This window comes from Calonectris borealis, chromosome 3, assembly GCF_964195595.1.
Source record: "Calonectris borealis chromosome 3, bCalBor7.hap1.2, whole genome shotgun sequence".
Classification (NCBI taxonomy): Eukaryota; Metazoa; Chordata; class Aves; order Procellariiformes; family Procellariidae; genus Calonectris; species Calonectris borealis.
In genome coordinates, this window is record NC_134314.1 from 284,872 (window position 1) to 308,042 (window position 23,171).

At 51.0% G+C, this 23,171-nt stretch overlaps 3 protein-coding genes across 8 annotated transcripts in view; 1 reads left to right on the forward strand and 2 right to left on the reverse strand.

Moving 5' to 3' along the window:
- The window catches only part of IFT172 (intraflagellar transport 172), a 39,513-nt gene extending 36,492 nt beyond the window's left edge, over nt 1-3,021 (forward strand). For 5 of the 6 annotated variants that reach the window (XR_012672832.1, XM_075144657.1, XM_075144658.1 and 2 more), the window contains 5 exons: nt 111-170; nt 983-1,081; nt 1,463-1,616; nt 2,488-2,579; nt 2,856-3,021. Coding sequence is in view for 5 of the 6 variants with exons in the window: in XM_075144657.1 (XP_075000758.1) it covers nt 111-170; nt 983-1,081; nt 1,463-1,616; nt 2,488-2,579; nt 2,856-2,945 (495 nt within the window). In the remaining variant the exon portion in view is untranslated. The remainder of the gene's footprint in view (nt 1-110; nt 171-982; nt 1,082-1,462; nt 1,617-2,487; nt 2,580-2,855) is intronic. The other variant, XM_075144660.1, reaches the window with a different exon arrangement.
- Nucleotides 3,022-3,256: 235 nt separating this feature from the next.
- On the reverse strand, nt 3,257-6,114 carry KRTCAP3 (keratinocyte associated protein 3). Its single transcript, XM_075144663.1, has 6 exons — nt 5,759-6,114; nt 5,599-5,658; nt 4,756-4,956; nt 4,358-4,492; nt 3,920-4,011; nt 3,257-3,728 (listed from the first exon to the last, which is right to left on the reverse strand). The coding sequence occupies exons 1-5, from the start codon at nt 5,975-5,977 to the stop codon at nt 3,928-3,930; spliced, it is 699 nt and encodes a 232-aa protein (XP_075000764.1). The 5' UTR covers nt 5,978-6,114; the 3' UTR covers nt 3,257-3,728; nt 3,920-3,927.
- The window catches only part of NRBP1 (nuclear receptor binding protein 1), a 44,230-nt gene continuing 27,149 nt past the window's right edge, over nt 6,091-23,171 (reverse strand). The window contains exons 8-18 of the mRNA XM_075144662.1: nt 13,242-13,325; nt 12,911-12,969; nt 11,650-11,748; nt 11,442-11,574; nt 11,065-11,167; nt 8,353-8,403; nt 8,123-8,258; nt 7,979-8,032; nt 7,523-7,586; nt 7,382-7,437; nt 6,091-7,177 (exon numbers count right to left, since the gene is read on the reverse strand). Coding sequence (XP_075000763.1) covers nt 7,079-7,177; nt 7,382-7,437; nt 7,523-7,586; nt 7,979-8,032; nt 8,123-8,258; nt 8,353-8,403; nt 11,065-11,167; nt 11,442-11,574; nt 11,650-11,748; nt 12,911-12,969; nt 13,242-13,325 — 938 coding nt within the window. The 3' untranslated portion in view covers nt 6,091-7,078. The remainder of the gene's footprint in view (nt 7,178-7,381; nt 7,438-7,522; nt 7,587-7,978; nt 8,033-8,122; nt 8,259-8,352; nt 8,404-11,064; nt 11,168-11,441; nt 11,575-11,649; nt 11,749-12,910; nt 12,970-13,241; nt 13,326-23,171) is intronic.

Sequence of the window (23,171 nt, forward strand, 5' to 3'; positions counted from 1 at the left end):
TGTTGTGGCACAAACTGAATAACGTCCTTTCTAAGCCATCGCTCAGGCAGGAGAGTTGTGGCTATGAAGATAAGCTGCCTGGTCTCACTTGGGGTTTCTCTCTGTACTAGGCAGTCAGCTGGGAGAGCATGGCATTCATCTTCCTGAATCGCTTCCTGGACCTCTCAGATGTGCGTATAGTCTGCTGGACGGAGGGCTATCATACTTAAAATGACAATGTGCTGTAGGGCCAAAACAGACCCTCAGCCTGGCCAGGGTACTCCTGAGGTTCCAACGTGGCAGCACGTTTGAGCTGGTGCTGATAGAGAACCCTGAACGCTGTGCGGTGGATGTGTGCATGCACAGCACTGAGTACCCTAACACTAGCTATGGAATTGCCATGCAGGGCACCTGAGCAGCCCTGACTGTGTCACCATGTGTATGCCAATGCCACCATGCATGCATGTTGCAGCAAAGAGCAAGACGGCCTAACAGTTTAAGCCTGTAGTCTTCATGGCTGCAAGTGCCATTACAGCTTTCAGGATGATCTCATCTGAGTTGTTCCAAGTGAAGGAAGATTACCTGAGGGGTGGAGGGCATGGCCCAATGCTTTAGCCACTGTGATACAAGACTCAGGAATCCCCCTATGCCAGTCAACTCATTCCTTGACTAGCAGGTTGGTCACCACAAAACACCAAACCCTAGGAACCTGACAGACCTTATGTACCAGTCTTCCAAGTGCTGTCAGCAGCTGCTAGGGGAAAAAAAGCTCCCCATTTCATCTTTCCCTTCTTTGAGGCCACCTGACAAGTTTGAGAGGTACAGTGTTTCAGGGGCACACGTCCTCTGACACTGCAGAGGGTGGCCATAAATGCCACCTCCCAGGAGGGCCCAGTCACCACAGCACTGACGGGGCATCAGTAATGCCATCCTCACAACATAGATTGTACTGTCAGCGCCAAGGATGGTATTGCCTAGTGCTCCACCACTTCTCCTTTCTCAGGCTATTGAAGAAGGGAACCTGGATTCTCTGGACCACTCTGATTTCCAGAGCACAGACATTCCCTTCGAAGTGCCACTTCCAGCCCAACAGCACGTGCCTGTGAGTGTCATCTGCCGCCTTCAGCTCCCATGAGCAGTGATGCTGCTTTAGGGCCCTCCCCGAACAAGGGTGGGACAGTGGGCACTGCAGGAGATGGAAATGTACTCAGCACTGCCCCCTGCCCTGTGCTCCCCCCAAACACATCCAGCCCAGTACACACATACACATGCACTCTTTCTCATGCTCCCCCCAATATACACGTGTGCTTGTGCACACATGCATACACTCACACCCCCAAAACATGCACACACGCGTGTGCGCATCCTGCATGCGCACACTCGTGTCCTGCTCTCCCCAGTGTGCTGCCTAGTGCTGCGGAGCAGCAGCTGGGCAGTGGCACAGCATGCAATATCAGGAGGTGCACTGACCTCTGCCCTGCAGGAGGAGAAGCGGGAGGAGGTCAGGGACTGGGTGCTCACCATGTCCATGGACCAGCGGCTGGAGCAGGTGCTGCCACAGGACGAGCGTGACACCTATGAAGCCTCACTGGTGGCAGCAAATACAGGGGTGCGCTCCTTGCCCTGTGTGCTTACAGGTAAGCTCCAGGCCACCTCACACATATGCCAGGGAGTACATGGTGCCATGCAGGGAGTGGGAACATGTTGCAGGGTGGAGGGGGGGGGGGGTCTGGGAGGGAGTTCAGGCTGTGCTGTAAGGAGTAGGGAGACTGTGTGGCTGTGGGGACCCGTTCTGCTGGAGGACATGGAAGGACCCATTTTTTACTGTGAGGGTGACTGAGCACTGGAACAGGTTGCACAGAAATTGTGGCATCTCCATACTTGGAGATGGTCCTGGGCAACCAGCTGTGGGTGGCCCTGCTTGAGCAGGGAGTTGGACCATATAGACCCCAGAAGTCCCAACCTCAACCATTCTCTGTTTCTATGATTCTGTGACTGCTCAGTCTCACACAGCACTGCCTAGGAGACTGCCCAGGCTGGCCAGCACTGACACACGTGCACATGCAGCACCTGTCCCTGCTTTGCCCCCACTCTACAAAAGCTGTTTATTCTGGCAAGTACTGTCCCCCCACTTGCACACTTCAGACATTGAGGGATTGTGGTGCAGGACTTAAAGAGTGGGTCAGAGAAGGGGGGAGCAAGGGTGGGCCACCAGCAACAGGACTCTGGCTCCAAAGGTCGGGAGCGAGGTGCTATCATTCAACATACTCACTTGGGTGTCCTTGCCAGAGGGCAGCTCAGCTTTCATCTTCCTTTGATCCCACCACTGTGGGCACCCCCTTCCTCATTCTGGTCTCTAAAAGCCAGAGACCGCATTGTTCCCCTGCATTGCCCCATGGAAGCAGCCCTAGCCAGCTGGCCACGGCGGAGGGGGAAGGGGAAGGGGTGCACAAGGTAGGGGTCTGCTGTGGGTCTCAGCTTGTTTCTGAAGGTGTCACTGTGTACCAGGGTACCCTGTGCTAAGGAACAAGATAGAGTTCAAGCGGCCAGGCCGAGAAGCCAACAAGGACACATGGAACAAGTTCCTGATGGCTGTCAAGGTGAGCCAGGCACCCCGTGGGGCAGGGAGACAGGCTGCGCGGTGTTCAACCCCTCATGCTGGCAATAAAACATTGTCCCGGTGGATGGAGATACACTGAACCAGGGTGGTTTTAGTGCCACACACACTCCTTGTGTGCTGCTGCGTGGGGATTAACCTCACTTACAGAGCTGGGGCAGACCCTGCCTGTGCAGCTCTGTCAGCTCCACTGCGTGCCCTTAGGCAGAGGGTGAGGGCACTGCCCCTTGACAGTGCTAAGGCCTCTTTCATTCTGCAGACATCCCACAGCCCTGCGTGCCAAGATGTCCTCAAATTCCTCAGTCAGTGGTGTGGGGGACTCCCGAGCACCAGCTTCTCTTTCCAGTGAGCTGGACTGTGGCCACTTTCAGTCCTGTTCTTCAGCACCCTCCACTTCCACCCCAATAAACGTCTCTCAACCCTGCTGTGCTGCTATTTGTCAAGGGATACAAGATTTGTATCAAGATTTGTACACGTGTCTCTCGGCCTCAAGCTAGCTATGCTAAACATGCGCCCTCTGCCCTGCTGGGTGACTGTCACACTGGGACCATGTGTCTGTCTGCATCCCTGTGCCCGGTGGGGGGGCAATTATGGAGATGGGCTTACACACCAGCTGCACTGCCCTTCCACCAGTGGGCCCAGCTCCCAGCAGGCATCCACTCAGTGTGAAAATGAAGTTTATTTACTGAGGGAAACAACAGAGGCTTACAACAAAGGGGTTCGTCACCTTCCACTCCTTGGCCTGCCCGAGCACAGGCACAGCAAGCTGACCCTGCCTGCTCTGCAGCAGGACCACCAGGACCCAGGCCAGGCCCCAGCACCTCTGTCTGCGCCCACCACTGCACGTAAAAGACCACTGGAGCCTTTAATGTGCCAGGAAGGGCCTTGCAGCTTGGGGAGAGAAGGGATGAGTGTCCGGGGCCCATGGCACCTGCTGGGCACAGGCTGCCTGGTGACCCTGGGCAGCTTGTGTCTGGAACCTGCAAGGTTTGTCCCAGGTGGTGTGGTGGGGCTGGGGGAAAGGTACACCCCTCCCCCCTGCAGCCCACCCTACCCTCCCCTACACCTGGGGCAGGAGCACAGTGCAGGTACAACTTCACCTCGCTGGATCGCAGCACTCCTGCAGCACCACCTGGGAACGAAGGAGCATGCATGAGTGCAGGACTGTGCTGCAGGGCAAGGCATACGCTGACACCTCTGGCCAGTATTTGTAGCATGTACTCGGAAAGAGACGTTTCAGGGGGCTGGTGTGGGCAGGGGCGCTCTTGACTGTGGAGCCTGCCCCCTCCCGTCCCTCAAGCATAGCCCATGCACTGCACTCACCTCTCCAGCTAGGCACAAGACTCAGCCAGCCCTGCCAGGAGTTGCTGCATCTCACGTGGGGGCCCCTCCTTCACTGTACTTGGCCCGGCCAGCTAAAGAGAAAAAAAAAAAAAGAGGTGGAGGGTCACAGGGATGTGGGAAGGGCTGGGCCAGGTTGGGAGGGCAGTGTTTGCTCAGGACAGCCAGGACAGAACAGGCTTGGCTATCAGAGGGATGAAGAGGAGGGCCCCTCTGCACCTATCCAAGATGAAGGGGTGCCAGTCTGTCACCAAGGCTGGCTAGAAGAGATTCAAACTTGACATTCCCCCCTCCCATTGCTGCACAGCCTGCTTGTATGGGAACAAGGACCCGGCAGAACTCAGCACCTTCAAAATGCAGCAAAAAGGCAGCAATGCTGGGGCAGAGGCAGGGAAATCCGTCTGGATTGATGGGGCATACCTGCTCTTTGCTGTAGCTGCGTGCACAGGGCCCAATGCCCCGGAAGATCAGGGCCACCAAACAGCACCTGCCAGACAGCACAGCTTCTGCAGCCGCCAGCACCATGGAGGGGAACCAGAGCGCCAGGGCTGTGTCCTGCAGAGCAGAGGGTCGGAAGTTGCTCAGGGAGCGTGGTCCACTGCACCCAGCCTACCTGCATGCGGCTGAGCAGAGAGGCTGTGAAGGCGATGGGGGGAGAGAAGGGGGGGAGGGGGAGAGAAGGGAGGGAGAGCGAGAGAAAGAAAGGCAGAGAGAGGGTGGGCAAAAGAGAGGGGAAGCAAGAAAGAAGAGAGGAAGCAGAGACAAAAACAGGAAGAGTGGGAGGGGGTGTGGGGGGTGTGGTGGCCCTGCAGACTCACATAGATGCGTGTGGTGTTGAAAGGACAGTCGTTGGTCACTATGGCTGCACGGGCATCAGCAGGGAGTGCAGAGCTGTTGCAGCCCATGACAAGGTGCATGCCCCGGCTGTGAATGGTGAGGGCAATGGCCAGTGCCAGGCCCACACTGCATGCTGTGGCCAGGAGGCAGTTCAACAGGGACACACTCAGTAGCATCCAATGCTGCAGGCAGCAACGAGAACACAATGAGAGTGGGGCTGGCCAGAGCTGGGGGAAATGCCAGGGCTAAGCACTGCCACTGCATGGGGCCAGACACACCGCGTCGCCACATGCCCACTCTGCAGGGTAATGGCGGTGCTGGGAACCCCACAGACGTTTGCACCAAGCAAGCACATGCAATCTCCTGCCCCTTCTAGCATGGCTCAGCCCTGCACTCGGATGAGGCTTTTGCACTTTTTGCATCTTTTGCCCCTCCCGTGAGCCCAGAGCCACTGGACGGTCCCCTCCCACGGGCTCCTGTGCCCGGGGAGCCCCAGCACAGGCCCACCTCTGCTGAATCAAGGCCCCCACCAGCCTCATGCAGGCGCACCCTGCGTGAGCCCCAGAACTCGGCTGCAGCTTCACCCACCAGCTGAAGCGTTTCTGCTGCAGGACGGTACCCAGTGCCCACGCTGCTGCCCACCCACCCTCCCGGTGCTGTCGGCGGAGCTGAGCCGCGGCAGCAGGCGACACCCACAACGCCGCGAGTCGCCGAGGCGGAAGGAGCCACCGGGGACAAAGTCCAGGGGAGCGGCTGCCGGCAGGGGCTGGGCCGCGCCGAGACCCCGGCCCGCTCGGCTGCTGACCCCGCTGCCCCGCACTCACCAGGGCTGCCCGGGGCAGGTTGTGCGACACCAGGATGGCGACGATGCCCACGGCGATGCTCTGGGGAAGAGATCCGCGCTCAACACGCGGCTCGGGCAGGGCCGGCTACCCCCTCCCGCGGCCCAGCCCCCGGCGCCCGGCCCGGCCGCGCCGCTCTCACCAGCAGCCCGGAGCCCACGGACACCACGTTGGCCACGGCGTACTCGGGGGTGATGGCGCGGCTGGCGCCCGCCACGTGCCGCAGGACCGAGCCGTGCACGATGGCGCCCAGCACCAGGCTGCCGTGGCCCAGCACGATGAGCCCCAGCCCGGCGCGCATCAGCCGCCGCGGCTCCGCCAGCGCCCCCGGCCCCCACCGGCCCCCGCGGCCGCCGGCCATGGCCGCTGCCGCACGAAGAGTTGCCCGCAGCCGGCACCGCCCCGGGGCAGGGCAGGCCCGGCCCGGCCCGCCCCGGCCCCCCCGCCCCGCCCCGGAAAGAGGCAGCACTCGCGTATTTACAAAACAGTTTATTAAAAATAGGAAATGATAGAAATGAGATGCAGGAGCGGCGCTGCGCCCAGCCCCGCAGAGGCGTGCGGAGCCGCGGGCTCAGCCCCGCCAAGCACCCCAGACGGGAAGGGGGGGCCGCGGGGGCAGGTCCCAGCGCTGCCAACGGGACCCGCGGCAGGCGGGGCCGCTGCAGCCCCGGCCGCCCCAAGCAGCCCCCGGCCAGCGGCGCCGGGCCCCGGCTGCCGGCAGCGGCCCGCGGTGCACAGGGACCTGGGGCAGCAGGCAGCAGGGTGGGTCGGGCCACGCTGGGCTCTAGCAGGCTGCAGGGGACACAGCCCAGTGTCAGCACTCACCGCAGCCCTGCACCTACAGAGCACGCCGAAGTGCGGGGCTGAGCGGCTGTGCAAAACGAGTAAACAAAGTGCAGCCAAAGGGGAGCAGAAGAGGCAGGCAAAGCGCCAGGCAGGTGCTGCGGGAGCCCGGCCACCCCGGCTCCCTCTGCCCGGGAAGGAGGGTAGTGACGGTTGCCAGAGGCAGTTGCAGAGTGGGGTGCAGTGAGGGGGCAGGGCTTAGGGGCTCCCCCCTGCTTACCTTTAAATTAAAAAAGGGAAAAAAAAAAAAAAAAGGAGAAAAACAAAGAAAAGCAAAAAGAAAAACCATTTCTGTGCTGTGCAAAAGACACTTTGTACAATTCAAACAGAACAAACTCCATGCACATGAATGGGGCTACAGAACACCCCAAGCCAGGACCCGGCTCCCCGGCACCACCTGGCAAAATCCCAACAAAAACAGGGCTGGAAATAATACTGATGCGCAAAGTCCCCTTTAATAGGCGGGCAGGGAGGATTGTCGCTGAGCCCAGCCACGGCACATGCAGGATGAGCTTCCAAGCACTGCAGCTGGGGTCTTGCTGATGCCCTACAGTGATGGACAGACACAGAGGGGTCACAGGCAACAAAGCCGCACTGGCCGCCTGGGAGCCGAGGGGTGCTAAGATGACACAGTCACTGCCGTCAGGGCTCCGTTCCGGGTGTAGTAGAACTTGCTGAATGCCTCTTCAAGTAAACAGGTAAGTCTGCTCTGGTCAGCCTGGGAAGAACAAGCTACAGTGAGGGGTAGGCCCAGTCCGTGCAAAGCTAAGAGCTTGGCTGAAGCCTGCCAGCGCACATGGGCAGGGACACGTCTTATTTCTCCTACCTCCCCAGCTAGAAAAAGACTGGTCTGGCATAAACCATTTAAGTTTGAGAATGGAATGCAGACCTATATCCCTACCTGAGCCCCAGGCCTGCTTACCTCACTGATGAATCCAAGCTGGACCAGTTCAGCTGCCAGCTCCTGGATGTTGTCATCTGCAACACAAGGATGGGTGTAAGTCCCAGGTCTGAGTGAACTGCTGGCCCCAGTGCACCACAGCATGGGAAGAAAGGTACTTACTGGGCTGCAGGTCACAGCTCAAGTGTCGATTCAACTTGTCTTCCAGTTTCAGCAGCAGTGTTAACTGCAGGGTAGAGAGGTTCTCATGAGGGACTGCATGGTGGCCACAGCCAGGAGCATCCCCAGAAATCCCCATCAGGATAGCAACCACCCCCCTCCAGAGGCCCACAGGAGTCTAACAGAACCACCACATCCAGTTCCATTTCAAACCACAGCCAGCAGCACCATCCTGCCGAGGAAGCCTGAATCTGGGAGTGGGCTGAAAACATCTGCTACGTGCTAGGTCAGCCACAGGCACGGGCCTGGATCTGGCTTTGGGCCCCAAAGTCGGCAGCTGTGGCGACAGAGGGCCACACCAGGCACCGGCAGCACGTCAGCGTGCTGGAGCCACGTGCTCTGCACAGCTGCCCTGGTACACCCCCACACCGCATGCTCAGCCAGAAGACGGGAACATACATGGTGCTTCACTCCCTCCTCTACTGACTCAATGTTGCACTGCATCAGCACCACCTGAAACAGGAGCAGAGACACCCTGTGACTGACTGCTGCTGCACAGCACAACTGCCTGGGGAGAGGAGGAACGGAGCTCCCATCTCTCACCTTGCGGGTCTCCACCTCAGCAGGCTCTGGAGTCGGGGTTTTCACTGATGGTGGAGCAATGGGAGACTTCACCACTACTTGCTGGGGCTGCTGGGGTCGCGGCATCCCAAAAGCCGTGAGTGGGTAGATACCATTCCTACAAGAAAGGAGCAGGGTCTGAGGTTATGCCTCTTCTAAATTTTTCCAGTCTTACACACAGTTAAAGTTGCCCTTTAAAAAAACCCTCTTACCTTACATCCTCCAGGAACTTGTCCAGCTCCAATGCCGGAGATTGTGAGAAGCTGGGGTGGGGGGGGGCAGGGGGAAGGAAAAAAAAAAAAAAAAAAAAAGAAGTACTGAGGTGAGAAGTCATCTAGCAGAACCATCCACTCAAGTCTTTTCGGATCCAATTTCAAATCCCCATGTCCTAGACTACGGCTCTGTCAGTAGGCAGGATGAGTACGGACACAGGCAGCCAGCCAAAGGCGAGACAGACTCCAATCTTCCTGTACAGGAAGCAACTATTCATAGAAGCTAAGAATGAGGCAACATTTTAATTATGGCAGAACAGGTATCACCTCCCTGTAGAGAGTTGTCCAATGCAAACAATTATTTGGAAGCTAGCCCAATAACACCATGTTCCTAGCAAGGTTTTTCAAAGACATCTGTTACACCAGACCCACGAAGCCTGCATCCCATCTCCAGAAGAGCAAGGGCACTCAGCACTGCAAAGGCAAGAACCTCTGCAGCAGCTGATGGCACAGTACGACCAGCCGTATCACTCCAGACCAGAAACTAGAAACTACACCTCAGGATTTAATGCCCCGCCCAAATATTTCTCACTGGAGTTTGGGATACTTTTGTTCTCTCTTTCCCAGATTGCTCGTTCAGCTTGGTGGCTTCTTAGTGTAGCATCCCAGACGAGGTCTTCCTACCAATTCATTTTTAATTCCCCAGCCTCTAATTCCATTGAACATCTTCCTTGCTGGTGGCTGATGGAGGGTAGCAAGCGCTGACAACCCCTCCCCTTTGTGCCATAACTTGTCATATGTCTACTGCTCTTCCTCTTTCTCACCCTCAAGAACATACAGTTCCTCCATGTGACAATGATTTCCAGCCCCTTGGTGAAGTCAGCTCTCTGATCTGCTCCAGGATTGTTCACAAAGGTTGCCACTTTGTACACGTCCATTGTACAGGTAACGTCTTTAGACATTTCACTCAACTACCGTAACCTCCTCTCCTTATTTGGCACCCTGATATCATATTTGCTCTCGTCTACAGCTGCACAGCAGCGCATTTTCAACAAGCTGGAAATGGTCTTTTCCTGTGGTGTTTCTTCACAGCCTTCTCAGACAGAGAAGCAGTTCTTTTCTTCTCTAAAGCAAGCTATTATTGTCTTTTGCACAGCACAGGGAGTTAGCAACACCAGAATAGTCCACAGCAAGTACCTCATTTCTTTCTGGTTCTGGTAGGAGGCACAAGTTCTCCTACTTTACTAATTCCCCAGTAAAACACCTTCCTCATCACCTTAGTCAATTCAGCTTTTTAGTGTCCACTCGACCACAGTTTCTTTTAGACTGGGTGCAATGAAAACTTTGAACTGCCAGTCTCCTCCATATCACTGTCTTAAGACTGCTCTGAAGAATTTCAGAGATTAGCCAGAGACTGCAAAGCTGCCATGCTCCCCTCCCAAGTGTTTTGCTGTTCCATCAGATTTGGTGTAGGCTACACATCTGCCTCAGTTCCCCAGAGCACTCTCCAGCCCTTTTCAACACACACAACCTCTGTTACTTTCCCATCCTCTAGTACAGTAATAGTTTTCAGCAAAAATTTACAATTTTTTCTAGCAGCTCAGTTTGCTCAGTTTGTGTGGCATTCTGATGAATCATCTGGAAATGATGCTCTCTGACATTTTGAGTCATTACTGTGCTTTCTTTTTCTTTTTCCAGCACCTCCGAGGTACTGCACTACCAAAAGGCAAGTCCCAGGCTGGCATATGCCAGATAGCCAATCCTCTGCAGACTGAAGTCCAATATATGTAAAGAATCTCTCTTGCACAGCTTTGGTTATTCACTCTCTGTCCTCCATTTTGAACCTTTAATTAACAAAAAACATTCCAAAGGGAATTCAATACTATTATTTATTAGCGCTCTGAAGATCAGAATGTCAGTTTTTAGAAAGGTCTATATGGCTCAAAGAGCTTCTCAAATGAACAGTGTTTTTTTTTCCTTGTCCTCTTGATTACTTCTGTTCAGTAGCCTGAGCATCCCAGAATGCTGGGCTACCCTGGAAGCACCCTGGCCTTCTCTGGAAAAACAGTATCCACATCTTAGCCTCTTCAGCTAACCTCTCAACTAGCTGAGGTTTCATTATCCAAAATTTAACATCACTTTTTGGCATTCTACTTGCTCCATACGTATTATGGTCACTTACTTAGGGAGCCACCTCTATAGCTTAAGTGGCTGCTGTGTGTTACTGATAGCTGCCCAAAACAGCCTTTCCCTCTGCACATTGTAGAATGAGCTGCTCCGTTAAGAAAACACCAAGGAACCATTTCTCCAACATGTTGGACTCCATTCAACAAGCCTGTGATTGGTCCAAGTCACGTCCCCAAACTGTTCAAGCAGGTTTTGCTAAGGACTGTTCCAACTACAGCATCTCCCCCTCTATCTGGGGAACAATTCACATCTCAGCTGTATGAATCTGTTCACAGAACACGGGTGCAAGGTCTTCTTCCACCCAGGAGTTACCCTCCACAGAATTTTTTGTGCCCAGAGGGAGAGTGAATGCTCCTTCACCAGCAGCACCATCAGCTCCCTTTTGTTTCCCAGTTCGTGGTGAAACACCAACATTAGCTTGAAGGGAAGAGTCCCAAGCAGATCCTTCTGTGCTCACCCCAGTGCCCTGGCACCTGTTCCACATGCAGCTGAGCAGCCCCCTCCAAGTACACCACGGGTACTCACATCATCTTGACTCCTTCCCTGTCCGCATGATTAATCTCTGCCAACACTGCACTCATGTCAAGGTTTTTGGTCATTTCTTCTAAAGCGTTTTCAGGAATCATATCTATGGGGGGAAAAAAAAAGTTAGACCTGAACAACTGCAATTCCTTTCCAACCTAAGAGAAGCTTTAGGCTGTTAATCGCCTGTGCGACTCAGAGCAGGCAGGGCATCATACTGCTCCAGGCTCTGCAGTGACCACAGCTCTGTTTCGCAAGGCCCTGGTCCCTGCCTGTTAAGAGCCGCACGAAGATCTTGGTTTCCAGGATGGCAGCTGAACTGATAACTTAGTGAAGCTTTGCCAAACACGAGATGTGGCACCCTGGGACTCCATACTCACGCTGATGTCCAACGATACAGTGAGCAGCAAGTAGCTTTAATGATGGCACCTCAAACAACGCCTGATGAAAAAGGAGCTCCCGGGCAGTAGGACGCTTGCCAGGGTCCTGTTCTAGACACTTCTGAATGAACTCCTGCAAGACAAAAATTGCATGAGACCATGTGCAATGCCAACACGTCTGCAGGGGTGCTGATCCCTCCTCACTCACCCTCTGCAAGGGGTCCTCCAGCAGCTGGATGGCACTGTTAATGGCCTCCTGGGGCACATAAGACGACTCTCCATTACCCTGTATTTCCAGTACCGCCATCTGCAAACACAAAGCAGCGCATTAGACTTCACTGAGAATTACTGACTACATTGAACAGAGCTCAGGAAGACCACTGCCAAGCATGAGATCATAACAGCCAAGTTGTTTGGTGCTATTTAAGGTCACAGTTTGTGGAGGCAGAGAGAGAATGACTGCCTCATTAGGATAGCTTCTTTCTAGCACCCTAACAGATTGCCAGGGAGACCTGCCAGGGTGCCAGCATCACCTTAGACAGTACGTATCTCCATTTTGAATCTCATGATCCATTGGCCTGTACTTCTGCTTGATAATTCCCATCCTCTAATGAAGCAGTAACTGGATCACTGCCAGAATCTGACAGTATCCCTCTCGGCTGTATGAATAGCTCTGTATTGCAGGCAGAAAAGCAAGCACACAACGCCATTCAGAACTGGCTCCAGCCAACACATACACAAATTCCCAGCTAGGAATGGCTGGCAAAAGATTCCAGAGAACGTCTTAAGACTCAACTCAAGTTTTGCTTCCTAAAAGTTGTGTTTCCACAGTTCTCTTCCTGCTTCACTTACAGGATGTGCAGCATAGGTTCAGAATTCTTTGTGTTTGCTCTTTCTGATAATTCTTCCCAGAAAATACTCCTACCAACAACTCCAATTTCCTAGACTTAGGCCTACTGATTGCAAGGACAGAGGAACCACTAAGCTGCTAAGATCAGGTACGTCAGACGCGCACCTGACTGCAACCGGCACCTGTATCAGGTGGGGACAGGCTGTCCCAGAAGAGTTATGGACTACATCTGTCCTCTCCTCCAGATAGCACAGGAAGAACAGGTACTCCCCAGAAGGGGAGTTTTGTTCTCCATGTACATTAAGTACAGTTTGTAGTAGTGACTGTTCCCACCAGCCAGTGGGTCAGAGTTCAGAACTGGCCAAGACCTGCAGAGTAATGAATTACACATTAGGAATTTCAGAAAGAACTACACATTACTGAGCCATTTACTTCTTAGAAAGGCATTTGGGGAGGGCCTCAGTAGGATCCCTCCAAGGTAAAGTGTATTTTGGCTCACAGAACAAAATGCACTTGTTACCAAGCTAACCCACCCATAACCACAGCATCTCCACAGAGCCATCTCCTTCCCTCAAATTCATTCTCTCTCTGTCCCATAGCCAAAGCGTTCCACACTCACCTCCAGTGCACACATCCCGAAGGAGTAAATGTCCACAGCGGTGGTGACGTTGGCAACTTCTGTAACACAGAAATAACGCTCTGTTATCAGGCCATCCCTGCATTCAGCAGTACCAGCAGGACCACCTCTGTATCAGGCTTTGATAATCCTGCAGCCTTCTCTCCCTCCTCTATCAGAAGTCAGAGGAGTTGGAGCATTTAAGCAGGCAAGTAACTCAAAACTGTTAATGTGACATCTGTCATGAGCCTGTAGCTGAAAACAAGATGCAGAAGAGCTTGGAAGCATTAGTAAGGCCAACAAAACCAGGCTTGCAGCTGTAGCCATACCATACCTCCATATTCCGGGGCAAAGAAGTGCAGGTTCTTCTGCTCCTCACGACAGGTCTTCACGTGGTTGTTAATCGTGTCCGGTGCCACTAGGAGAAAGTCATGAATGTTTAGGATACAGGAAACCATAGCCCATCCCCAACTAGATCCTAGGGAACCCATGCAACTCCAGGGCCCTCTGGTGCCCAAAGGGGCAGCACAGTGGAGTTAAATTGGAAGTTGGCCCTTCATCAGTCCCTCATCTCGGGTCACCTGCCCTGATATATTTCTCCATTGTTTCCTTGGGCTGCAAACCCACTAAGGCAGCTTAGCATTACTCTCCAAGAGCAAACCTGGAGACCACAGCTTCTGCCAAATGGGAAGACAAGCTGGGAAGGACTCCTCATTGAAGTGTGAGTCTTGAAAGCAGCTAACTTAAATCAGATCTATAGCATTTGTCACAAGAAACTTAACTATAACAGAAGCCCTAGGAACAGCCAGAGATGCCAAGATCACTGCAATTAGTCACCACCTCAGGGCTCTAGGAGAGGGATAGACCTACAAGGCAACTCTTCCACATATCAGCAGGGCACTGATGCCAAAGTGCCTCAAGACAAAAGTCAAGCAAAGCTGCTGAATGAGGAGAGAGAACCATCCTGACAGCAGAGGCCTCCCAGCAGCCAGCACCTCCACAGCAACAACCACAAACCACTCGGGGAGGGAATAACTCCCAGCCACAAGAACAACGAGAACATGAGCATGGACCCCCCCATAAAAGATAAGCCTTTGGGACAGCCACCTCTGAAAAGACTGCAAACAACTCTCCAAACCTAAGGAGCTGGCTCCACCAGGGAGAAACACTGAGGTAGGCAGAGAACACAAAGTCACCATCCCATCTGAAGCTCTACTTCCACCCTTGAACATGCCCGGTCCCACAGTCTCAGACCCATCTCCCACTTTGTCAACCTCATGGACAATCGCAATTGGTCCTGGTCTGTACTGCTACAATGTACTGCACAAGCCAAACCGCTTGTATTTTTCCAGACGTTCCTGGATCAGGGCAGGACACATCAAAGAGGATTCCCAGCTGAATGAGACTGAACTAGTTCCCAGCCTCAGAGGAGAGATGTTTTTTCGGCTCTAGTCAGACAAGAAGGATCTTCCTTGATAACTCAGCTCAACCTTGCTGTGTGCCACATACCAAATCATATTATCTTGTTCAAGCATTGGAAATGGAGCTTGCTGCAATGGCCAGCGTCTGTTTTCCCAACCAACCGCTCATGACTACTTTACTGCTTTTTGTTCTTGTGCTAGCTCTTATTTTGGGAGTCCAGTTAAGATTACTTCATTCCTAGTGCTTACCTCTTTACAGACACCAGCAGGTCCTCTCAGCTTCACAGCACTAAGCAAAGTAAGCTAAATTCTTTGTCTTCCTCTTAAGACCTGCTCTGCGTGGCACCGACTGCTTTAGATGAGCTCTGGCCAGGGCCATGCACAATCTCACCAATTCTCCCTACTGGGGACTCTGCCCCAATGGATCTTAACATCGCACACTAGGCAAGTGGGTCAAATTCCTCCCTTGAACAGCTAGTAGACACCAGATCCTCCTCAGTTCCCAAATGATGAGCTCTGGCCTTTTGTGCAGCTTGTATTTTGCACTACTGAGTGAGTTACAACTGGAATTTGTCCAATTCTCTAATGTCTTCCTGTGCTTCTGGAGGATATCCTGACCTACCTCAACATCACACGTTCCCCACATTTCTATTAACAGCCTCACATTACTGACATCAGTGCCTGAGGGACTCCAACCTCTCCGGTGGGGCAGCCCTTTTTCAGCTTCTACTTGTCACCATGCCTCCAGCCAGTGCCTGACTCCACATACAGGGCAAATCACCCCAGGTTCGTCCAGCACAACAGGTTCTCACACCGGGCCCTCTAAAGAGGTTCCCAGACATTCACAACGGAGAAGTCCTGTTAACTTACTTTTGTCTATGGGCGGTATCTGCCTTAAGTAGCCCGCTGTGTATGTCTGGTCTATAGGTGGCTACTAAGAGAGGAGGGTCTATGTCAGGTCTTCTCCAGCAGCTGGATTTCCTCATCATTACTGCTCTTTCCTGTTTCCATTCTGTAGATGTTTTGGCCAAGGAATCAAGATGAGGTTTAACAGTATTGGCCCATCCCCCCTCTAAGTAATTTATTCTTTTCTACTCAAAAGAACAATTCACCACTGTAAAACCAAACAATTTAATACTGTCAAATGCGGATTTGCCTTCTTGAAAAACAAACAAAACAAAACAAAACTACACACTGCCACTCATGGCTTTCAGAACTTCTGCTGGAGACTTGCAGGAACTAAAAATAATTTCTCCTAAATCTATAGTATATCACTGGTGGGCGTGAGGGATGGAGATAAGGACAACTACAGCTCTATGAAGAGCCAGAGGCTGATCACATCCAGAAACACAATATTGCTGCAGATGCACAGCCACCTGAATATTGTGAAGTTTTTGATCAAGAACAATTTTTTCCTCAGAATGACCAATACCATTAAGATTTTGGCATTCCCCTGAGGCCTAGGCTGTAACACAATCATAGGATCTCGCTGATCCCAAACATGTTTGTTCCCTGTCTACAAGAACTATTACTTTGTCCCAGTTTTTGCAGAATAGGGTATTTAAGATCTCAGAAATCCTTCTGCTATGAAGTCTGATTTTTTTTTTTTTTAATGGAATACCGGATGTCTTTGTGCAGTATGCAGTATACATGAACTATCAAACAGGTGTTTTTGTGAACCCTGCTAAACCTAACTTCTATTGTATGCATGACAGCCTCTGATTACCGGGAACTAACTAGACAATCTGGGGATATAAAATAAGACTTATAAAGTAAGTCTTCTATTCATTCTGCCTTTCTTATCAGTACAATGGATTGTAAGAGTAAACAGGAACCCAAAACCCATCTTCACTAGCAGTTCTATATAGTCAGAGGTCCGGCAATCACCACCAAGATCCTGCGTGTAGGTGAGCTGCTGCCAGGGCCGCACCGCTGTCCAGCCAGGGCTAGACCCTGGAGAAGGGCAGAGGCATCAAGGCCTGCCCGGAGAGAGAGGCACTGTGTCAACAGCGACGGCAGTGCAGAAATTCAGCACGTGCCATCAAGTGTAGGACCAATGTCGTCAGGCAGGAACTCTGGCACAGTACTAGCCAGCACAACACCATCCTGCCAAGCGTGGAGCAGAATCAGCCAAGTATAAAGTCATCTTCCACGCGATGTTTTGATGAGCTTCATTTTCCAATGTGTCTTTAAATACTGTTACTACCGCGTGTTGGATGGCAAGGGCCAGTCCACTATCCAGCCATTCTGTCCTTTGCTCCTGGGCCCTGTTTAAGCACCAGGAAGAGGCAGTAATCAATCACAAAAAGGCATTATCAACAGAAAACTTCGCCAGTAATGTAACATAGGCACTCCCATACCAGAAAGGCAAGTACAATGGAATCCTAGCCCAACCTCCATCTATAATGGCTGTCTGCGCCTCATTAAGGACTTGATAATAAGCTTCTCTGTGTCCAGGTCCTGTGGACATTCTGCAGCGGCACCAGCATTTCTGGGAAGAGCTAGGCTTGCTCTGTTTGTGGGAACTTCCAACTCAGACACACAGAAAAGCATTTTTGAATTTGCTGTTGTAGGTCATCCAGGGACCTGTCCCCTCTGATATTCTGGTCCTTGTGCCTCTGAACTTGCAAAGTCCAACTGGAATTCTTCAATGTGTTTTTCCGTCACTGTTGCAGAGACTGGCTCTGCAGCTGCGTTTGATTAGCCACACTTGGCAAGCCTTTTTCCTGTTCTAGCAGTTTATATCACAGCTCACATTCAACTTGGCTGGAAATCACATGCATAACCTTGCTCTGTTATTGCAAAGCTGAAGCAATGCAACAGTAGAGCAATGGCATAAGACTACCAGATTCTTCACTGTATGCCTTAGAGCTAAGCAGAGATGGCCTTGCCTGACACACATCTGTTCCATTCATCACTGTGAAAGCAACAACCTACTGTTGAAGTCAGCTCTGAAAAACTCAATGCAAGCATGTTAAACAAGGCAGACAAAAGTACCGTTACACCTTGTGACAGTATTTTGGAAGCTGGGACAAGCAGCTTTGGTTTTGGTCTGGTCTAGTGTCGTGGTTTAATCTGGCAGGCAGCCAAATACCACGCAGCCACTCACTCACTCCCCCCGCCCCCCCCAATGGGACAGGGAGAGAATCGGAAGGGTAAGAGTGAGAAAAACTCGTGGGTTGAGATAAAGACAGTTTAATAGAACAGAAAAGGGAAAATAATAATAATAAATAATGATAGAATATACAAAATGAGTGATGCACAATGCAATTCCTCACCACCTGCGCTGACCGATAGCCAAGTAGCGATCGGTACTTCCTGGATCACGCCTACCATTCATATACTGAGCATGACGTCACATGGTATGGAATACCCCATTGGCCAGCTGGGCTGGCTGTCCTGGTTATGTTCCCTCCCGTCTTGTGTACCTAGCTCAGTCAGTAGGCACGGGAGCTGTCCTTGGACTAGGAGGGCACTTAGCAACAACTGAAAACATCAGTGTGTTATCAACATTCTTCTCATACTAAATCCAAAACACAGCACTAGGAAGAAATTTAACCCTATCCCAGCCGAAACTAGGACATCTAGTCACTATTGTAGGTCCATCACCTTGGTGTGCAAGCCACTTAGCACACATAGAGGCTTCAGAGGAGCTTCACCTGAGCGTACATTTTAAAACAAACTCTTAACTGTACAAGATAAGAATACGCACTTTAAGGTACCTCTGACACAACCTCTTCTGACTGATTCGCACATGGTTGCTACCTGCCATCCACTACTATATCTAGTGATGACTTAATTCTGTGAATGATCAGATGCATAAAGGCTAAGGACAGTTATGTTAAGCAAGACAAACAATGAAGGTCAAAAAGGAAAGCCAGATCACCAACATTAACAACAAACATGCCTTTCCCAGCCACAGAGAAGACGACAGCAAGGGGCAGACTACAAGACATAGCACCACATGACTGATCAGTCTGGTAGGGAATTAGCAAAGCAAAGATGAATTTTAGAAAAGGATTCAGCCAAATAGAGTGTCCATGCAGGGTATATGATAGGAAGAGATGTGAAGTACAGTAGAAGGTAGGGCAAGCAACTTGCCTTTGGGAAGCTGAACTCAATCTGACAATAAAAGCGTAAAGAGAAATAATCAGCATTACTACAGGAACATGCAGAGCTTGCTAGACTTCTCAAACCCTCAAGGACATGCTAGAGCAAAGAGCTCACCAGGGTAAACAGACAGCTCGTCAGAGCGCCCGTCAGTCATTAGGAGTGTCAGCCAAGAATGCACTTGGTGGTATTACTTCCCAACTGTCACCAGTGGCAGGTTTTAGCAGAGATGCCCAATCACACAGCAACTTGCCCTTTTAAACACTACATGCTGCAGAAGACATTTTCCTCATGTTCTGTGTCCAACTCACACCTACCTTTGTTCTGCATTCAAGACTTCATCCCTGCAAGTAGGAAAGATAGTCTGCCCAATAGTCCTTCCCTTCCTCCTGAAGTAGCCATTGAACCACTCAGTCTCTTGCAAATGCCTAAGCATTCTCCGAAGCAAGAGTATGTACTACTCTACTCTTCTAGTAAAGTGCTCAACTACACTGTACTCCAGATTTCAGCAGGCTTAGAAAGCAGAGGAAAACAAGATGACAGCGAGAAAGATCAACAACTAGCCTTCAAGATTAGTCCCAGGGCTGCTATGCAATCCAGCGACAGGGGACAATTAACCACCTTACCTATGCTGCACCGTACCAGCACCACAGGGACCAAAAGTAATCAACTGAATGCAAGACCATCCCAACTATAAAGGGATGGCCACAGGGCCAGGATAGGTATGAGGCCGTATTATTATCCCCTGCACTCATATGCTCAAGATATTTTCACTACTGCAAAAGGGTATAAGACTGCACAAAACCAAGACATTTTACAGTTCACTTCATTTGCACACTGACAACTGCATTTTTATTAGGGAGTGCAAAACCTAGAAAATAAGCAACTAGGAAGCTATTGGAAACAAAAAGAAGCATACAGCCATTAAACACTGAGTCAAACAGGAAAAGCAGTGGCAGATTTAAGTTGATCACAGAATACAAGCATCCTACAGCCCTGCAGATCTATATCAGGGATTGTAAACAGTGTTTGCAAAGTTATTGGCAATACTGAGTCACCAGAAGCAAGAAGATTTTATTATTTTTAACAGTTGAATATCTAATTGATATGAAGGGGCAAAGAGGTTCAGTATATGAAAAGTTCACTACATACAGTTACCAGTGCCAGATAACAGCCCCCCAGCGGCTTATCTCTGTTCATTCTCGCCACATCCATTGACATTGCTTCTGTGTAACTACCTCTGCTTAAAACATTGCCCACGTTTTACTTCAGAGAAAATACTGCTGAAGCAGAAGCAGTGATACTTGCAACAGAGAGCTGTTATCATACAAAAATTCATGTACTTTGAGAGAGGTATCCTTCTCCACAGAAATTAATATCAAACCATAAAATCATGGGATGGTTCAGGTTGGAAGGGACCTCTGGAGGTCACCTTGTCCAACCCCCCTGTTCAAGCAGGGGCACCCAGAGCCGGTTGCCCAGAACCATGTCCAGACAGCTTCTGAATAGCTCCAAGGACAGAGACCCCACCACCTCCCTGGGCAGCCTGTGCCTGTGTCACCCTCACACTGAGCAGTGTGTCCCACTGTCCAGGGGGATCCTCCCATGGCCCAGTTTGTGCCTGTTGCCTCTGGCCCTGGCACTGGGCACCACTGGAAGAGCCTGGCTCTGTCCTCCTGGCACCCTCCCTGCAGGTATTTACAGACACGGATTCAACCCCCTGAGCCCGCTCTGCTCCGGGCTGAGCAGTCCCAGCTCCCCCAGCCTCTCCTCACAGCAGAGGTGCTCCAGTCCCTCCAGCATCTCGGTGGCCCCTCGCTGGACTCTCTCCAGTCTGTCCATGTCCCTCTTGTGCTGGGGAGCCCAGCACTGGACCAGCACTCCTGGGGTGGCCTCACCAGTGCTGAGCAGGGGGGAAGGATCCCCTCCCTCCACCAGCTGGCAATATTTTGCCTAATGCAGCCCAGGATATCACTAGCCTTCTTTGTGGCAAGGGCACATTGTCAGCTCATGTAAATATGAAGGCATACAAACGAATGATGGGAAAGAAAATGATCATGCTGCGTCAGATTTCTTGTGAAGAGGTGGACGATATTTTTATGTTTAAGTAAAAAAGCATTCAGAGTTTTAAGTGACATGTTTGACCATGTCCATTACATGGAAGCAGAAAGTGGGCGTAGACAGAGCAGGAAATGCAAGACTGTAGACACAAGAAGATAAGTACTTGCCAATCCTGGCTGCATGCAGGCTCTTAAGCAGGGACTTAGGAGCTTATTAGCACTTCGTCTGGAACAGTTCATGATACTCCAAACGCTCCAAACAAAGTGTGTGGGGAGATTGGAAATCTGCACACAAGTCCTAAGTTCTAGACCAGAAGAATGAAGGTCCTACGGACCGGGCAAACCCCTGCTTGGGTTGCTTCATCTGACTGCAATACAGTATTTGTATCAAAAAGATGAAGGGGCAGCAGGGCTGTCATTCTTGCTCAGCTCTTTCACAACCGAAATGGCAGGGCACTAATAAACTGCAGTAGCCTCACATCACAGTGCAAGAATTACATGCAATCAGAAAAACAAGAAAAGACATTCACTGAAATGCTATGGATTAAGCTACTCTGGGGGAATCTTTTACTCCCAGAAGACAGACATACACTGGAAAACAAAGTCCTCAGAAACATCTATCAAAATTATTTTATGTTTTGAGCAGCTCTGCTTAACAGAAATTTGGATTGAACCAGTATAAATGCATATTCAATTAAACTGCAATTAGGGTCCACAAGTTCAAGTATTTCAAGTTTAACTTTCCTGAATTTCAGACTTCACATCTCTGTGATTACCGTTGTTTCACAACCTGCCAAAGTGAAGCTGCGCAAATGACCTTGGAAGACTTAATAAACAGAAAAGCTCATCCCCTGAAAGCAGAAGCTGGAGTGAAAACACTACTTAGCCCACATGCCTCAAGGCCTAAATCACAAAATTGTCTAGGTTGCAAAAGACCTCTTGAGAATATAGCTCAACCCCCCTGCTCAAGCAGGGTCAGCTAGAACAGGTCACCCAGGACCGTGTGCGGTTCAGTTTTGAGTATCTCTAGGGAGGAAGACTCCACAACCTCTCTGGGCAACCTGTTCCAGGGTTTGACTACCCTCACAGTAAAAAAAAAGGGTATTCTTGTGTTAGATGGAACTTAATGTATTTCAATTTGTGCCCATCGCCTCTTGTCCGGTCAGTGAGCACTACAGAGAAGAGACTGGCTCCCTCCTCTTCATTCTCTCCCATCAGGTATTTATACATATTGAAATGATCCCCCTGACCCTTCTCCTCTCCAGGCCAAACAGTTTCAGCTCTCTCACCCTCTTCCTCATATGGACAAATGCTCCAGTCCCTCAATCGTCTTCGTGGCCCTGTGCAGGACTCGCTCCAGTAAGTCAATATCCTTCTTGTACTGTGCAGCTTAGACCTAGACACAGCACTCCAGATGTTGCATCACCAGTGCTGAAGAGAGAAGAAGGATCACCTCCCTCAATCTGCCAGCAATGCTCTTCCCAACACAGCCTAAGATGCTGTCGTCTGCCTTTGTTGTCAGGGTGCGTTGCTGGCTCATGGTCAGCTTGCTGTCCTCCAGGACCACAAGGTCCTGATCTGCAGAGCTGGTTTCCAGAAGGTTAGCCCTGAGCATGTACCGGTACGTGGGGTTATTCCTGCCCCACTGCAGGACTTCACATTTCCCCTTGCTGAACCAAGAGATTCCTCTCTGCTTAATTCTCCAGCCTGTCCGGGTCTCTGTGAATGGCAGCACACCCATCTGGTCTACCATCACTCCTCCCAGTTTTGTATCATCTGTGTGCTTGCTGAGGGTACACGCTGTCCCATCGTCCAGATCATTAATGAAGATGTTAAACAGTACTGGCCCCAGTATTTACCCCTGGGGTACACCACCAGTGATGTGCCTCCAACTAGACTTTGTGCTGCTGATCACAACGCTCTGGGCCTGGATGTTCAGCTGGTTTTCAATCCACTGCACTGTTGGCTTATTTAACCCATACTCCATCCACTCATCTGTGAAGTCAAGGTAAACGATACCCCTTGCTGTCCCACTGTCTACCAAGCCAGTTATCTCGTTGCAGAAGGCTATCAGGTTTGTTAAGAACAATTTCCCCTTCATAAATCCATTCTGACTACTCCTGATCACAGTCTTGTCTGTCTTGTGTTTGGAAATAGTTTCCAGGATTAGTTGCTCCATCAACTTCCCAGGGACTGAGGTGAGGCTGACAAGCCTGTAGTTCCTCAGATATTCCTTCTTGCCCTTCTTGAGGATAGGAATGACATTTGCTCTCTTTCAGTCTTCAGGAACATCTCTCATTCTTCATAACCTTTCAAAGATAACTGACAGTGGCCTTAGAATAGCATAAGCCAGCTCCCTCAGCACTTGTGTGTGCATCCCCTCAGGCCCCGTGGACCCCGTATGTCCAATCTTTTTTTAAGTGTTTCCTAACCTGATCCTCCTCCACCAAGGGTAAGTCTTCATTGCTCCAGACTTTCCCTCTGGTCTCAGGGGCTTGGAATTCCTGAAGGCCAGCCTTAGCAGTAAAGACTGAGGCAAAGATGACAGTGAACACCTTGGCCTTTTTTGTGTCCTTAATTAGGCCCCCACCCTAATTAACAGAGGACCAATATTTTCCTAAGCCTTCCTATTGCTGTTTACTTGTAGAATCCTTGCTTGCTGCCCTTCACATC

What these genes read in the sequence shown, in the direction of transcription:
- KRTCAP3 (XM_075144663.1), bottom strand. Translation starts at nt 5,977, where the DNA reads ATGGCCGGCGGCCGCGGGGGCCGGTGGGGGCCGGGGGCGCTGGCGGAG. An exon ending in ACCTGCCCCGGGCAGCCCTG is followed by an intron (nt 4,957 to 5,598) that starts GTGAGTGCGGGG and finishes TGCTGCCTGCAG; the next exon opens with CATTGGATGCTACTGAGTGT. An exon ending in TCAACACCACACGCATCTAT is followed by an intron (nt 4,493 to 4,755) that starts GTGAGTCTGCAG and finishes TCTGCTCTGCAG; the next exon opens with GACACAGCCCTGGCGCTCTG.